Source organism: Streptopelia decaocto, assembly GCF_964273445.1.
Source record: "Streptopelia decaocto genome assembly, chromosome: Z".
Lineage (NCBI taxonomy): Eukaryota > Metazoa > Chordata > Aves > Columbiformes > Columbidae > Streptopelia > Streptopelia decaocto.
The window spans coordinates 69441428-69455269 of NC_138657.1; the positions used below are offsets into that span (position 1 = coordinate 69441428).

Here is a 13842-nt window from a genome sequence, read left to right on the forward strand (position 1 = left end):
TTGAGTTTCCACCAAACATCCAGCCACGTTTCCCTTTCAACTCCCGCCTCTTCTTATTTACTACTTTCTTTCCAGCCTTCAGGACAAATGGTGAAAGGTAATGGTCTTCATGGAGCATCCTGTCTCATAATGGCTTGTTTTTTTCTTTTCCAGAGGGACGGATGCTCATTCAGGACATCCCTTCCATCCCCAGCAGAGGGCACTTGGAGAGCACGTCTGATTTGGTTGTGGACTCCACCTACTACAGCAGTTTTTACCAGCCATCCCTGTATCCTTACTATAACAACCTGTACAACTACTCCCAGTACCAAATGGCAGTGGCCAGTGAGCCTTCCTCAAGTGAGACGGGGGGTACGATTGTAGGGTCGGCCATGAAAAACAGCCTTCGAAGCCTCCCAGCAACGTACATGCAAACCCAGTCGGGAAAGCAGTGGCAGGTATGATGTTACAGAGGTGTTACACAGACAAGTGAGGTGGACACTGAGCTGTTTCTTGGGCCTGATTCTGACCTCCTGTTTGCTGGTTTCGTGGCAGTGCAAAACCAGAACCAGATTCCAGTGTGGGATTAGAACCCACGTTAGGAAAATTAGCCAAAAGAGGTGGCACAATGAAAGTGATGATACAGGTGTAGGCAGGTTTCTGCAAGCACAGATAAAGAGCACCCACTTGATTTTATGTTTTGAGTTACGCCCTAGTAGATTATGGGCTGTTCTCCAGAGGAGTCTAACTGAATTACCCAGTATAGCATCCTGGGAGCTTCAGGTGTGATTTCTGAGAGGCTTTGCTCTTCAGGAACCTGTTCTCTTCCATTTGGCACATCCAAGGCACTGCAGTGACCCAGGAGACCATGCTGTTGTGCAGTGGGTTGGTGGCAGTCAGTTGAATGTGACATGGTGTGTTGCTCATGGTGTGTTTTGGCAGTGTCAGCTCCAAGGCTTGCAATTTCAATGTGAGTAGCTGAAGTTACAGGCTGTGCTGCACAGATTCACACCAGAGTTCTGTGTACGTCATTAGGTAGGGCACAAAGTCAACCAAGCCCTCTCACTCCAGGACGTGATAATTGTAGCCTCCAACTCAGTACCAATCGGAGACAGGAAAAAGGGGAAATCTACCCAGGCATGGGATTCTTGCCAAAATCAGTGGAGCCATTTCAGTGATCCCGATACTGTTCGGTCTTGGGCTGCAGTGGTGCCTTTTTGTCTGAGATTGAACTTGGGATGCTACAACCTCTGAGTCAGCATACACCCATGTCCCTTGTTCAAAGGCAGGAGAGGGCAGACTTCTCCTGTAGAGCATGAAGAGAAGGCAGGCTGCTTCTGCAAAGGCTCTGTTGTGAAACCACTCAACAATGAAAGATTAAATGTCCACCAAAGCCTCCTTTCTGAAGAGAGCAGATGGGTTGTCCCCTTTGCTGTCAGGGAATTCCTCTTGCAATTCTAGCACAGGGACCAACTCTGAAAGGGCATGTTAACTTCTGATACTAAGGAGATGAAGCTAAGACCAGGGTGATTACAATTACTGTACCAGTCCACATCACCTTCAGTGAGGCTTTCCTATCATAAGACACTTCTTTCATGGAAAGGTCCTTCTGAAAATGCAGAGGCCTCCTGGTGCAACAGCTGGCAGGTCCATGAGTTTTAAGATTATGGCTTTACAGCAGTATGCATTTAGTACTATTCCATGTACCTTTTTCTCCATGAGTAGAGCTGCATAGAGGGAAAAAAGCTGTCTCCCTTCCTCTTGCTATTTGAGCCCACATCATGAGGGCTTTCTTCTCTCAGTGTGTTGATAGGCTTCACCACAGTCACCTTCAAATACATGGAGGTACGCTTTTTCAGTTAGGTTAGTTGATAGCATCCTCTCTATTTGCTGAATTTGATCACCAGATCAGTGGAAGAATGAGTTGAGGCAAGCCGGGGATAGGTTTTATGTGTGGTAATGAGGTGAGGTGCCAGGATTTTTTTAGCTTTTTCATTTTGGTTGATTGGGTTAACCTGGAATGTCATAGCAGAGTCTTTCAGATAGAAAGTTACTTTTCTGAAGCTTTTGCAATACCTAATTTGTAGGAACCTACTGCAAAGCTGATGCATGTAGACACAGTCACAACTCAAACGAGGGACAGCAACGTATGTCTTGTAAAAATAACGTTCTTGCAGGCTGCTAGTCCCACACTTCACCATTGCTCCAGCCAGTAGAGACTTCATTGATTTTATTTGCTTGGGAAACAGGAAAGTAAGTCACAAGTATTGACTATCCCAGCACATAGAGTTTCAGGAAGAGATACATGAGGGTATGTTAAACCTTGATATGAAGATGGTGTCCTCTCGGTTCTGTTGTCATGTACTGCCATTTGAAACTAGACTGTATGTGTAAGAAGCCTTGGCCTAGACGGCCCATGGTCTCACTGTGAGATTGCCTGTTTCTTGTGGGACCTTTGACACCCCTTAAATAAAAGCAAAAGCGTGTTTTCCATGCAGTTTTCTCTTGGGGCTATGCAGAATCTGTAACTAACTTTTGCTTAGGTGGTACTCAAAGTAGTGGAACACCAAAGAGGTAATTAAGGACAAGAAGAGGTGGTTGTTGTCAAAAAGGACCATTTTCCTTCCAGCAGCAGGCTTCAAGTGCTGGGTGTTCATTCCCACTTGCAGGATGTGGTGCGTGGTTCCATTCACCTCCATGTGAATTTAGTGATTTACCTCACCTAAGATTTTCATTTCTCCTGACCAAACTTTTGGGATCTCTCAGTGCTGTTTTGGTAAGATGTGTGTGCAGACAGACTGGAAGTGACATCTCCCCAGCTTCCTTATGGCCTAAAACCTGGATCTGCTCTCCTGTTCAGTAGGGCAAGGTGCAGTTCACGGTCAGTGTCATGTAACTTACAGACTTTCTCAGAGGCTGGTCTGCAAGAAGGACTGTTATTTCTGGAAGAGTTGCAAATCATGGGGTTTGCATACTGGTATGACAGCATAACTTTGCATGAATAATCATAAAATGTTTTAGTGAGAGCTAGACTAGATAATGTGTGATGACAGTGGGTGCAGTGATGCTGAGGTTGTAAAACACTGAGTGGCACTGAGGATGGTTTGTTGTAAGAGCTCCCAGCTGCTGCATGTGGTTAAACATTGATTCTGCACATGGAGGTTATCAGCAAGGGAAGATCACAGAAATATAGTGTTAAATGGAGAAGCATGAATGAGTTTCTCTATCAAGCATGTTAAGGAGATACAGAATAAGTTTCAAAGCGTGATCCACAGAGAGGAATCAGACCTTGCTTACACCTTGCTGGCAGATGTATGGGGCTGCTTCTCTGCAGAGGAAACACAGAGCTGTACCTACACAGGGATTTTTGCTGGACTGCCTGTACTGACTGGGTTTATTTTTTACATGCACAGGCTTTCTTAACGAGTCTTCTGGTAGGGATGAGTCTGCTTATGTGACCAGCAGTGCTATAACTCTTTTGATCAAGGTTTTTGATTCTTCTTTACCAAAATGAAAGCTGCGCAATGCCTGCTGTAAGCAAACCAGGTCAGTTTGCTGAGCTGTGAGCCCACAGGAGGGTTTCTTTATTGGTGTAAGCCACCCATGTGCTCACTGGAAGGTATCCTAGTTTAAGCCCTGTAGACAAGCCTTTTCCAGGCTCTGTGGGTGCAGGCTCGCTTGTCCTGGAATAACTGTAATCACACAAGGAGAATTACATACTTAAATTAAGATAACTTCTGGGTGCAGACAAGGCCTTGAACAGCCCAGCTGTGTGCTGTTTCAGAATTTAGGGAGCAAGGGAGAAAAGCCAGGGAGGAAACATGTGCATGTGTGTGGGATGGGATGAGGATTAATGCATCATTGAGCCTTGGCAAATAAGCTGAATCACTGAATCTTTAATGTAGATTAATGTCAGTTATCATTAGTCTTTGTTCTTTTCAGAGGCTTGCATACTTGAGTGGATTCATAGAGTTGCAAATTTTTTAGATATTTCTGTGTAGGTTTTGTTCATTTGTATATCGTTATCCCAGAAGACTAATGAAGATGATAGTTTTGGTCAAGATGCCTTCAGTCATTTATGTTCTGCTGCTTTTGCCAGCTCTGAGGCAGATAATGAGATGATCAGATGTCTGTTGGTGCACCTGAAGGAAAGACAAGCTTAGATCAGAGAGGAAGTGTAGCAGATGTGATGGTTACTGTGCATCTCCTTTTCATTCCACTTCTGTGTGAGCATATGGACCCTCCCTTGAAGCTTTCATAATTGTTCATTACAACAGGAATTTATGTGCATTCAATCCAATTAACAGTTAAATGAGTTCACCAGCATTAGTACTACAGGTCAGAGCACGCTGGTGTACAGTGGAAGCCGGTGCTTCTGAAACCCATCTTGCTGCCACCCACTTAGGGACAGTAACTGGAAAATGATGGGGGGACTGCAGTATTTTCTGCCACAACAAAAGTAAAACCTGGATGGACACATCCAAATCTAATCAGGTTTAATTCTGCAAGCTGGCAGTAAAACTGCTGGTGCTTGACCCACAGCATAGGGATAATTGGGACTCCTTGTGAGTCGACGTCCTCCCAAAAACTGTTAAAACTCTTCTGGCTCCTACAGACAGACTATAAGAAATCTGCAAGATATAGAATGTGCCCCCATGTGTGGGGACTAGTGGCTGCGTTTTCTTTGTTACTTGAGTAACTCCAGGGCTCTGGCTTTGGAGAAAGGTTAAGGCTGACCAGGAGGTATTGGACAAACTTCAGAATTTCATGTCATTTCTATTTCATGCTCTGAGGTTTGTTTGTTTTGGTTTTGTGTGTGTTTGTGAGGTTTTTGTCTGTTTTGTTTTGTTTTTAATGCAGCTTGGCAAAACAGTATTCTTGCTTCCAAAACCTCAACTTCTTTGTTCTTTTCTTAAATCAGTTTAAAGTAAAAAACCTGAAATTAAATATTGGTGAGAGTCAGACTAAGAAATTTTAACTCATTTTCTAACATGGGAATTACATTTACCATTTGGAAGTGTAATATTTTACACTTTTAAAGGATTTATTAAAAGGTGGCAAACCTATTAAACTGTATTTTACCCAATACAGAAAAGTGTGGCCATGACAGGGCAGCTAACAGTTTGATCTCTTAAGAATAGCTGCTTGCTAGTAAAAAAGATTGGTCTTTTCAACTTCTGCAACCTGTTTCTAGTTTCCGTCACAGTTTTTCCTCTAGTGAGCCTGGTCTTCTTATGTAAATGTGCAGTCTAACTCTCCAGAAATAGGTGCAAAATGTATAAAATGTGTGTGTGTGTAAATATATACACATGGTGCAAGTCACCCGACACAATCCCAATTTTATGTGTAAGCAGTGTATTATATACTGTATTCATAACATACCCTTCACACTACAGATTTATGCTAAAAGTATCCTAATGTTTCTGACAGCTCATGTGTGACATGAATGCAATCCATATTTCTTGGAGGAGCTAATCTAAGCGGTTTATTTTCCGATACTGCTGATAGGGCTATATCTCTAGGTGTCACCGCAGTTGAGATTCTGATGGTAACATATTGTTTATGGGTCACTGCCTTTGTCTAAAAGAATAGGTTGGAACAGAATAGCAAAGGTTAATTAAGTTTGTCTATCAAGGAGGGACAGATATAGATGTCTCTTGTATTTTCTGTGCTAGAATCAAAGTAAGTCAAGGCAGGGTATCATAGGCTCGTTTTTCCCTTGTGCTGGAAAATATGCTTAGCTGGTTTTAGGAATGAAACAAAGCCACCTTGGGCAGCGTGAGGGCAGCAGTAGTTGCCAGGGGTCAGCTCATGGGCAGTAGCACAGCGAGGTGGGAGGGGAGCGGCAGCCCTGGTTTACGGCTGGGGAAACTGAGGCAAGGAAGTGTTAGATAACTTGCCCACAGTCACGCAACCCGCAGGTGACAGAGCTGGGATCTCTGATGTCTAGATTTCCACCCAGGTTCCCAGCTGATGCCTTCTAGCCTCATGCCGAAAAACAACCCATGAATTCTGTTGTTTACAAGCAATGACACATAAATGTAACATGCAGTTTTATGCCTCCTAAGGCTGGCTTTGTTTTTGAGATCAAGGCCAAAGGAGGAGGCTATGTTAAAACTTTTATGAGAGTTTCTCTGGTGTTTCCATAATTACTGTTCTTATTTTAAGGTAGCTGGTGATGAGTCGTGGGTGAGATAGAGGGATGGAAAGCCTGGGTAAAGTGATTGGCCAAGATCCCATGGCACACTAGTGGCAGAGCCAAAGGATACTACTTTGATCTCTTCTGTTGCTCTGAATTTTTTGTAGCCCTTGTCACCCAAGATTAGCATCCACAATCTCCTCCTTGTCCTGCTTGAGAATAAGCCCCATAGTCACGATCAACTGCAAAACGTGAAGGTGCCGCTAAAAGTAGCACTGATTTGCTTGCAAGGAGATTGCGACTGGCAGCTTCTGCAAGTGAAAGAATTACCTGGGTGATGTTCTGTCTGAATAAATCATCGGGGAAGGGCAGAATAATTTTCTAGTTTCTGAAGCTGGAAGAAAAAGTGAACCACCATTGGTGCCTGCATTGCTTCTTTGCTTTCTCTGGTCTAGCTACCTGCTCTCCTCAGGTCTTCCTCCATGAAGATGTGTAGAGGTCATGCAGATGCTGCCAGGAACTTGGAAAGAGGAGCTGGGCTTTACGTTGCTCTTCCACCAGCTGATAAGAAAGCTTTTTTGCAGGAGTGGTCTAAACTGATGCAAGAGCATTTTCTCTATGCTCCCCTGGCTTTTGCTGAGTATTCTGTCACTGTAGGGCTGCACTGACTCTTGTGCTTAGTGACAGACAAATCGTGCTTCCAGCTTGCCTGTTTGTGGATGAGCTGCATCCGCCTCTTGATTGCCCATTCTGGCTTTTCAGGGGAACAGGGAAAGAATTTCCACTGCGTGCATGGTGTTTTTATCAGGGCGTATTTATTTGTTCATGAATCACAAGCATCCCACTGTTGCTTGCAGTGTGTCCTTTAAAAAGCTACTGAGTGTGCCCTGTTTTGTACAATTTAGGGGAACTGTAAATGCTCAACAGGCCAAATGTGCTTCCCCAATGACCTGTGTCTCCCACTGCAGTCAGTGAGGTGCTTGGTGGATCAGTCCTGCAGCAGCGCACCAGCACCATGTGGCTGGGCGGGGATGCACTGTAAATGAGCAGCTCGGGAGTTCACCTTGCTCTCTGCAGGGAGCAGTTCCTCATCTTAAATGTGCCTTGCTCTTATGGCACGTAGCCTGTGGTGGTACAAACCAGAGTGGCTTGTGGGACCATCCCAGCCCTTGACTGTCTGGGCCTTGCTGTAGGGCTAGAAGGGGCCAGACATCTCCTCCTGTGCGCCCTCCGTGTCCCCAGCATTCCCCCAGGGATGATCCCAAACCTCACGCCTGGTTGCAGTGTTTGGAAGGCAGAGCTGTCCTGGGTTAGAAATAATCTGAATATTGCAAGGCCTCCCCAGGGCTGTTGTTATCTCCCTTTCTGGCACCCAAAATGTGCAAGGACTTTGTAGAGCTGCAGGAGTTAATACAGAGTGAATGCCCTTCCTCATGGGGTAGCGATCTCCTAAGCCCCTTTTTAATGCAGCGCTAAGGTCAAGAATTTTTATGACTGTGGGTTTTGGCTTTTTTTTTTTTTACTGTTACTGTAAAATAGGATTGCTAAGCACTATAAAAAGGAAACCTTATGGTTCAGATTTACTGCGGTGTGTATTCTAAACAGTTTAATAAAACAAAACCAAAAGCTTTTAGATTTTCTCCAGCGGTTAATACACAGCATATTCTTTGCAGAGCCGAGCTTCTGGCTGTTGGTTGAACTGTGGTTCGTAGACTTGGTGTGGGTAATAAGATTATAAAACATGTCTCTTGCTAGCCGGCTACCACACACTAATAATATTAGTAGTAATAATTCATTGCATCCAGAGATTTTAGGTGAGCTGGTTTTTTTTAAGAAATGGAGAAAACCCACTGCATCCACTCTACAGGGAAAGGAAACATGCAGGTGATCGTGGTCGTTCCAGCGTCAGGGAGTGATCCCTCCATTTTGTGACAGCTGGAATAATGCTGTTTCCTGCAGGTGACCTTTTCTGACGTGCACTTGCACAAGGGAGAGGTGGAGATGCGATGACCATGGGTGCTGTCCACAGCCCTGCCCCACCGAGGGATGGAAGATGCTCTGTGCAGGAGCACAGGCTGAGGGGAGTTCGCTCACTTTTTTTTTCCCAGTACCTCTAGAGCTGTTGAGATGTGCAGATATGCAGATGCAAAATGGCCTTCGGGCTGAGCTTTTGGGCAGTTTGTATTGCTAATCCATAATTTCAGGGCAGAGGCAGCCTGGGGTTTGTTGAGGGAGTCTGTGCAAAACACAGATGCCTGTTTCCAAGAGGAAACTGCCCTTTTTCAGTATAAAGGAGAGGACGTCAGTGACTCTTTTGAGTTCAGGCTTCCTTGGGATGACACATTAAATTTTTTTAACAGCAATTTACTATTTATCATGGATGAAACTTCGGTGCATGTTGAACTTTTCTGTATGTGTGGTGTGCAGATGGTAGAAAAATCACCGTGTAAGTATTGCTTTAATTTATAACAGAAAAACCCTTTCAGAGACTAAAAGTGTGTCCTGCCAGTCCCTCGGTGCACATGCAAATACCGTGTGGCTGTGCTGCTGTCAGAAGGCAGGCAGAGTTGCGTTTGCCTCCTGTAAACAGCCGCCGGTCTCTTGTCGCTCAGTCTCTCTGCAAACCTGGCTCCACGTGGAAAGCAGGATGATCTCTGCCTCAGAGAGCACCAGCCTGATTTCATGTGACTTGGGACACCTAATTTCCATCTAAGCATACTAAAATGAATATCCAATTATTAAAGGGATCCCTTGAAAACAAGGGGTGACTGCATTCTAGCCACTTCGCTGGGAGGTGGGGGTGGCTTCTTCTGCCTGGACCAGATGCTGGGGGTCTGCTGGGGTGATGTGGCTGCCCGGGACAGCAGGTTCGCCCACCACCTCCGCTGCTCCCCAGCTCTGAGCTGTGCAGCTTGGGAAGGGCTGAGGGGCAGAGCTGGGTGTGTGGCTGGCTGGGAACCGCAGTGGAGGGGGCAGAACTGCACTAACTGAGGTGAGACACGGCTGAAAAGGCTATCAAGCATCTTTCCATCTTAAGATCATTCACTGCCTGGTAGACTTAAGGAAACAAGGTAGTGTTACCTTTCCCGTTGAAAATCTTGATCTTGTAAAGTGTTTGGCTGTGTTTTTTGCAGCACTGTAAGCACGTTACATGGTAGGACTTTGGAACAAATAATAGTAGATGGTAGTTCTTTCATAAAGCAAACATTTAAAAAAACATTACCACGTCTCTGAGGAGATCAGTTTGGATTATTTCTGGGCACTGGAGTGAGATAAATTCTGGTTTCTGAGTGCTGCCAACTTTGCTGCAGGCTGCAGGAGGGGTTGTCCGGTGGACACCATGCTGAGACAGTGGACTTGCTGGCTAGTGTCCAACTGTGGCTCTGCTACAGCCTTCCCATGTAGTCTGTCCATAACTAATTTTCTTTAGGCAAATCAGGAAAATATTTTTCCATCTCACTGGGTTGTAAGAAAAGTGGTGTATTTGTGTGCATGTGTCACTGCTCAGATGTTGTGGAGTGTGTCCTGATTGAGTCAGCTGGTAGGACTGTCATCCTTAGCCACTCACCTGGCAGGGCAGTTGCCACCAGTCTGAGATGGGTTAGTCTCTGAGGAGCTGTAGGGGCTGGACGACACTTCACCTCTGCTGCTGGCCAGGTGCATGCAGCTGAAGAGGTCTGGAAAGCTTTCCATGATGGAGTCTGTGCCATAAGGAGGGGACTTGCCAGAAGGCTCCTTGCAGTGGAGGACACATGCTTGTGTGCCAGCTTCACCTGCTGTAAGATAAACCAGCCAGAGGTGTGCTGGTGCTGCTAGATAACATCACATACCATGCCAGCTCACCTGTAGCTGAGCAGTGTGGGCACACCATGAGCCAACCAAAGCAAAAAGCAAAGGCCAGCATGTCAGGACTTGACTTCGCATCCACGTGCTGTGACCTCCTTCAAAGCCACGTGCATGTGGGGCAGCGGGTGCCCACGTGGTGCTGGAGCTCAGCTTTCACAGGCTGCTGTTGTGCTTCTGTCTCCACAGGTGAAGGGCATGGAGAGCCGCCACGCTGTCAGCTCCCAGTACCGCATGTGCTCCTACTACCCACCCGCTTCCTACCTGGGACAGGGGGTTGGCGCTCCCACATGCCTCCCCCAAGTCCTGACCTCTGAGGATGTCCCTTCCTACTCGGAGTCGAAAGCAAGAGGTAAGTGGACCCACCAGGACACCTGGGACCACTTTGGCTTGGGGCAAGCACCCAGAAGATGTGGCTTGCTGATGGAAGGAAGTTAGATGTCAGAAAGTAGGTGTTTACAAAGACAGTGGCTAATTTCTGGAGGGCTTGTAGTGTGGTGGCAATGTAGGGCTGTTACTGTACAGTAGTACGAGCATGTATTTCAGAATTGTAGAATGTCCTGAGCTTGAAGGGACCCACAAGGATCATCAAGTCCAACTCTTGTCCCTGCATATGACAACCCCAAAATCTACACTATGTGTCTGAGGACGTTGTGCAAATGCTTAAACACTGTCAGGCTTGGGGCCGTGACATCTCCCTGGGGAGCCTGTTCCAGTGCTCCACCACCCTCTGGGGGAAGAACCTTTTCCTAATGTCCAACCTGAACCTCCCCTGACACATCTTCCTGCCATTCCCTTGGGTTCTGTTGTTGGTGACCAGAGAGAAGGGCTCAGCCCTGCTCCTCCTCCTCCCCTTGTGAGGAAGCTGTAGCCACCATGAGGTCTCCCCCCGGTCTCCTCCAGACTGAACAAACCAAGTGACTTTAGCTGTTCCTTATACAGCTTCCTCTCCAAACCCTTCACCAGGTGACTGCAGCTAAACTTCACCAACAGAAGCCTGATGGTTCAGGAGTGCAGTGAGTCTGTACGTTTCTGCTCCTATATATGTCTCTAAGTTGTATGAAGAGTCACTTGAGGTACCATCTTTGGTGCCCACCACCCAACCAGCTCTTTCAGAAGAACAAAGAAATATCTTTGCCCCAACCAAAGAATTATCTTTCTTTCTTCTCTTTTCTTCTCAGAAACGCTGTCCATCATTTTGTCCACAGGCCTCCCACTGACCCTTTGCTCTCCTTTCTGAACTGTGTGTGGGAACTATTCCTGTGTCGCAACCATGTTGAGAAGCCCTTGGCAGAGTTGCTTCCTCATTTGCTTTCACACATCACGCCATATTACTTAATTTAAAACATTTGCATATAAATTTGTCTTTTCACACCCAGTGTTTCTTGGTTTTCCTAACGATTACTATAATCTGCAGTAATTTCCAGGAAGGCATTGGTAAATTTACACTGTGGTTTTCACAGTGTTTCTCTCTCTTGTTCCTTGCAGTGGCAGCAGGTGGAGTGCACACACAGGTGTTAACATGGCCATGCTGGAGCCGCTTCCCTGTCCCTGGCATGGGACAGCAACAGGTGCTAGAGAAACGAGAAGAGAAACAAAGAGTAGGGTGGCCCTACTTCATATATCCAAAATCTTCACGCTCCTACAGTATTCAAAGGCATCCTGAGCTGTGGATTGCCTCTGAAACATTGTTTTTGGTTACCAGGAGCAGACCTGCACCTCATGAATTGGGCTTGCCATTTGGTGAACTTCTCAGGCTTTCCATCTTTCTGTAGCAATGGATTTGGCTCTTCAGTTTTGTGTAGCCTGTGTGAAGTATTTCCTTTCGTTTAGTTTACACCTGCCAAATTTTTGTGCAGTTTGTTTGTTGTGGTTTTGTTGTTTTGTTTGTTTGTTTTTCACAGAGTGACACTGCTGGCATCAGCATCCATCCTCATTTGCTTCTCTGATGCGCTTATACATTGAAATGAATCTTCTCCTCTTTACATCAGATGGAAGGATACATAGGTTCTGTAGTTGTTTTCAGTCATGGCCTTTCTGTGACTGAAGTCCTGGTGTCTGTTCCATTTTTTTATTGTGATGAAAAGTATGGTCGTTGTGTCATGACAGGACCTTAAGACACAAATGAAGTTTTGGAAGGTGAGGTGCTTATAAAGTCATACTTGTGGCTGGTGTAAATCAGCATTTAGACCTTGAATTCAGTAACTCCAGAGTGATTTATGCTGAGGAGGTCTCTTTTGTAGTGGCTGTTTTCTGAATGTCTTCCAACTAACAACATGTCAGATAGATGACGAAACAACACATGGTGTGATGAAACTTCAGACTTTTCCTCCCCCTCCAGTAATTTTAAATGGCTTAGAGAAATCAGTGATCCTTGGTTCATTTTCCTTCTCTTTTCTTCAGTTTTATTTTCTTCCCTCTTTTCTGACCACCATTGAACAGTGACGTCTTCCGTTCTGCCCATTGGTTGGAGAAGCAGTTGGCTTTATGCTTAACTGCAGTTGACACTTTTTCTTGCATCCATCACTACTAACTCACTAAGAAGTCTTACCAGTCGAGTGTTCTTACAAATAGACAAAAGACCTTATACCCTTTGTTCCCAAATGCACTTCAGTAATTTTTCATCACTGTAGAACAAAGTTGTGTGTAATGTGCCACTGATTTTTAAACTGCATAAATACTGTATTTTCAATAGTCCCTGACTGCTTCTCCAGACAGTATTCCACACACAGATATTGTTCCCTAAGTTACACCATCAATCAGAAACCGACAAGCAGTGAGATGTAATTTACTGAAATCAAACAGCGTTTTCCAGACTCTGAAGAAGTGTTTTTCCATAGCAGGGACCTAGTGGGTGAAAGAGGCACCAATATTTTTATGAGAAACTTGGACATGTGAGCAGGACTGTACCCATTTCATGGGCTTCTTAGAAGCGTCTCCTTTCTTGTTATTCCTGGTTTTGGAGGAGATGGCTGCTTTTACTTTTTCCATCTACAAACAAAATGATATTCACTGGCTGTTAGTCAATGATTTAGAGTCACATGATGTTTTTCTTCTAGTGCTTTTCACAGTCCTCAGAGGGTTTGAGGGGTTTTGCCTCTTTTTTGTCATCTGTGTGAGTACTAAGTCAGCCACCAGGCTGTGTGCAGTATTGAAGACGGTGGCCCACTTGCCCAAAGGACTGACCGCTGGTGCTGCCAAGTGTTGTCTTGTACAAAATACCACATTCTTATGCCTTTCTGCACTGATTGCTGGGCTAAACTTTCTGTACTGTTGGCATGTTTCTGCACGGTTAGTGATTGCTACTTGTTAAAGAGAACTCTAGTCCGTGTTTTAAGTGAGCAAGTAATATTTTGCTCATTCTTCATTTGTTGCTGTTGAAATGATAACCGTGCTCAGAGCCTTGTTTTCTTTCTAAGAACACATGATTATAGATTTTAGGTCAGAAGGGAACATGAGGATCATCTAATCTTCCTTGCTGTATATTGCAGACTGTAAAACTTCACCTAATAACTCCTGCAGCAAGCCCATAATTATTTTTTAATATCTATGTGAAGACTTCTGTATTGTTAATCCAGAAATTTTACAGGAAGGTGACAGTGCATATAGAAGACCAACAGGTCAAAAGAAAGATTTTACAGCTGAATTTTCAAAACACTGGAAACCTGTATCTCTAACAAAAATGATTATTAAATTCCCAGCCACGAGTCAGAGGTGGTCTTAGAACACATGCATTCTATTACCCACATTTCAGTTGTAGCTTCAGCTTTATAGAGGTTTTACCACTTCATATATTATCTCAGTTAGTATTTCAGTCAGACCATTTCATTAATTTTGTTCTGCTAAGTTAACTGCCTGCTTAGACCAGTTATGTCGAAAGG

The 13842-nt window shown here is 44.9% G+C and overlaps 1 protein-coding gene across 1 annotated transcript in view; it reads left to right on the forward strand.

Annotated features, from left to right (window-relative positions):
- Positions 1-13842, forward strand: part of DMRT1 (doublesex and mab-3 related transcription factor 1) — a gene marked incomplete at both ends in the record, with an annotated part of 60907 nt that overhangs the window by 23407 nt on the left and 23658 nt on the right. The window contains 2 exons of the mRNA XM_082074074.1: positions 154-437; positions 10151-10313. Coding sequence (XP_081930200.1) covers positions 154-437; positions 10151-10313 — 447 coding nt within the window. The remainder of the gene's footprint in view (positions 1-153; positions 438-10150; positions 10314-13842) is intronic.